At 47.5% G+C, this 3098-nt stretch overlaps 1 protein-coding gene across 1 annotated transcript in view; it reads left to right on the forward strand.

The window, feature by feature from the left end:
* LOC131212234 (protein O-mannosyl-transferase 2) overlaps window positions 1–2851 on the forward strand; it is a 9772-nt gene extending 6921 nt beyond the window's left edge. The window contains exon 8 of the mRNA XM_058206019.1: window positions 2658–2851. Coding sequence (XP_058062002.1) covers window positions 2658–2851 — 194 coding nt within the window. The remainder of the gene's footprint in view (window positions 1–2657) is intronic.
* Window positions 2852–3098: the final 247 nt, after the last annotated feature.

Below are 3098 nucleotides of genomic sequence, written 5' to 3' on the forward strand. Positions count from 1 at the left end.
TGCTTCGTACAATAAGGCACGCGTTTTGCACGAACGAACTCTCATAAGTAAAGCGAAATTCATCGTCCCGAATCTTGAACGGTGCCCGGTGATTGTTCGATTGCGTTCTGCTGCGACCGGGTGGAAGCAGTAGCAAAAACTTTACAGGACTCGTCCCTGTGGGAAGAGAAATAGAAGCACCGAAACCATTACAGAGCAGATCAATAGTCGTTGATTGTATTAGGCACAAGGGAAGCGCTAGAGCGACGCCGTATTGCCGCTGACGGATGATGATTCCTTCCGCTTCCGCTTCATGTCGGGTGACTTCCCGTTTCGATGGTTTGGAGCGCCGGCGGTGGGTCGGTCCGGGGTCCTGCACTCGGACACAGGGCTTCCCAGTGCACGCTGGTTTAACGGTCTAACGGGACGTCCTGCAAGATGCGAAGGAAATACGTTATTGGAGCGAAACGTCGGCCAATTTCCTTCTCCAGCACGGGCCGGCCCTGGTAGACACAATTGTTGTAGAAGTTTTTATTTAAAGTCGTTCCATGTTTGTCCCCCACCGCTGCAGGATGCGGGCCGGGTGCGGGATGCGGGCCTTGTCCCGAAGCGGGGGGAAGCTGTAAAACTTCTAATCATTCTTATTCAAAGAAAAGGTCCATGGGCCGGCTTTGAGGTTAGACGGACGAACGGAGAGCCGCAATCAATTGGCTAACGAGCGATGCCTTACAAGCGAAAGGTACGAAGCTGCTCTTTGGCGAAAGGAGCATGAAATTTGCTGCAAACTTAGCCCAGTGTCGGTTCCTTTCGGTCGACGTAATTCCTGAATTATATAGTAATTTCTTCGGTTTCTTTCATATATTTTATTAATATTATTGCTACCTAGACGTTAAAATCAGCTTAAAATCATCACAAACCGCTAGTCTATTATGAATATTCGCCCAGTCGGGTTTCGCGTAACTATTTTACCTACTCCTAAAGTAATCAATTCACCAATTCATCAGCGTTCGCTACCTGAATTTTTGGTGCCTTCTTGTATTTGGCGCTCATTGTATCACAAATTTACTCACTCACTACACTAATACCGCCAATGAGTTCCATAACTGTCATTGCATTAGCTGACTACATAAATGGAACAAAATTGGGCGATTCCATTCAACTGGCAGCGCAATTTGAATAGGGGCATAATAAACTAAAAACACCCCACACGGAATGATGGCACTGAAAAAGATTAATTAAACGTCGGGCAAAACACTAATGCAGCTTCGAAAAGCACTACTCACCGGCCGCCCTCGGCCTCCCGGTCGAAACCCGTAAAACCAAAGTCAACACGTCAATGTGCGTAATTATGGCGTAACCACAAAATGCATCCCGATGCCGACCAAAGCCGAATACCTCGCACCAATTACGCCTCTAAATAATACCCTTCATGAGTGAACCCCAAACCCCCCGGAAGTGTGGCCGAGAGCTGGAGTGTCTCTTGTTCCGGTCGATGATGTGTGTGGTGGGCTTACGCTCGGCTCAGTGTTTCGGACCTGTTTGCCGTGTGCACCGATCGCGATGCGCGTGAAAATGGATCATTTTTCGTTCAATTTCAAACCCATGGATCATGGGAGGAAAAAACACCAGGAGCCGTCCCACCTTATCAAGGACCTTTCACAGCCAGTGTGGGTGTGTGTGTGTTCCTTTGTCCAGGACGGATTATGTTGCCGCGGGCAGCTACAGCGGTCCCGCTGAGAGGACACCCATTCTCACCTCAACGCTCAAGTTCCGGGGCTTCCGAGTGTGCGATGATTTTCGGAATCATGATGGCGTAAAATTAAAATACAATTCCCCCGACGTGCGGTGACCGTTGCTGTTTGCCGTCCCGCATTCCCGTTGGTGGCGCCGCTGAAAGCCGGACACCGTGTTCGATTTTTGGTTCTTTCGCGGTTGTGGATTTTGGTTGGTGAATAAATTAAATTCAAGTTCACGCGCACGGAACGCTTCGGTTGTTTGGCGTGCCGGTGCCAATTATTAATTCAAAGTAAACTGTACCGTTGCCATTTTATTCTGCTTTTTCCGTTCATAAGTCTGCCAGTGGCCCATGGTTCGTTTTAAATCGCACCAAAATGGCTATGGTTTAAAGGTGTAGTATGGAATGGATGAAATGTGCGTTACACAGAAACTTTTTTCCCAAACCCCTAAAGTCCGTGTCCGATAACCGCTGCCGTTGGAGTTTTTAACGTTTACCAACTGTTGAGCCCACACTCGGTGCTGGACGTCACTCCTGTATGGGAATCGGTCCAATTTCAGCGGTCATTAATTTTGAACCACACACCGAACGCCATGAAACCGCACATCAGCGCGCACGAGGCGAGATTGATGGAAATGGAAAATCGTTTGGTTTTTTCAACAACGGTAATCCTGTTTCGTGACATCTTTTGAGTGTTTCGACATTTCTCACGCTTATAGTGAACTATGAAGTGATTTCAGAAATGATTGATTTATTGTTGATTTTCTCATACTCATATCCTTTTTTCTTATATAGACCTTATGCTTATAAATTTAGGCTCTGTGGTTGCCACAAAATTTATTGAACAACCCAGCAGGGTCGAATAACTCATCGTTGAAGCCCTTTTTCTAGCGTCTTGCAGGATGTGACTTTTTGACAAATGTTGCCGTTCTTCTCGTTGCAGGTGTAATGCTCGACTACCTCACTGTCCGGCTGCCCGGCTGGCTGCGGCACACCGTCCTGGGAGTGGCGATGGCAGGGCTGGCGTACAGTTTTATGCTTTTCGCACCCCTTGCCTACGGTATGAGTGGCCCGTTTAGTCACGAACCGAACTCCACCCTGGCCAGACTGAAATGGCTGAGCAGCTGGGAATTCTAAGGCGCCGCTCGAAGTATCTGTCATCGAACGAAACATCCTTCCCTCGGACGATCGGCGAATTGATGACGAATTCCGGAAAGTGAAACTCGAATTGTATTTCGCACCTAGCGCTTACCTGGGAACGTTTCTGTACTTCGTTAAAAAGAGAGAATGATGCTTTGAGACATTGAAGCGATTCCTACAATACTCGTTAGACTCAACAAAATACCAACGCTTATTATATTGAAAGCAAATTGATATTGGTTAT

Source organism: Anopheles bellator, chromosome 2 (genome assembly GCF_943735745.2).
Source record: "Anopheles bellator chromosome 2, idAnoBellAS_SP24_06.2, whole genome shotgun sequence".
NCBI classification, from domain to species: domain Eukaryota; kingdom Metazoa; phylum Arthropoda; class Insecta; order Diptera; family Culicidae; genus Anopheles; species Anopheles bellator.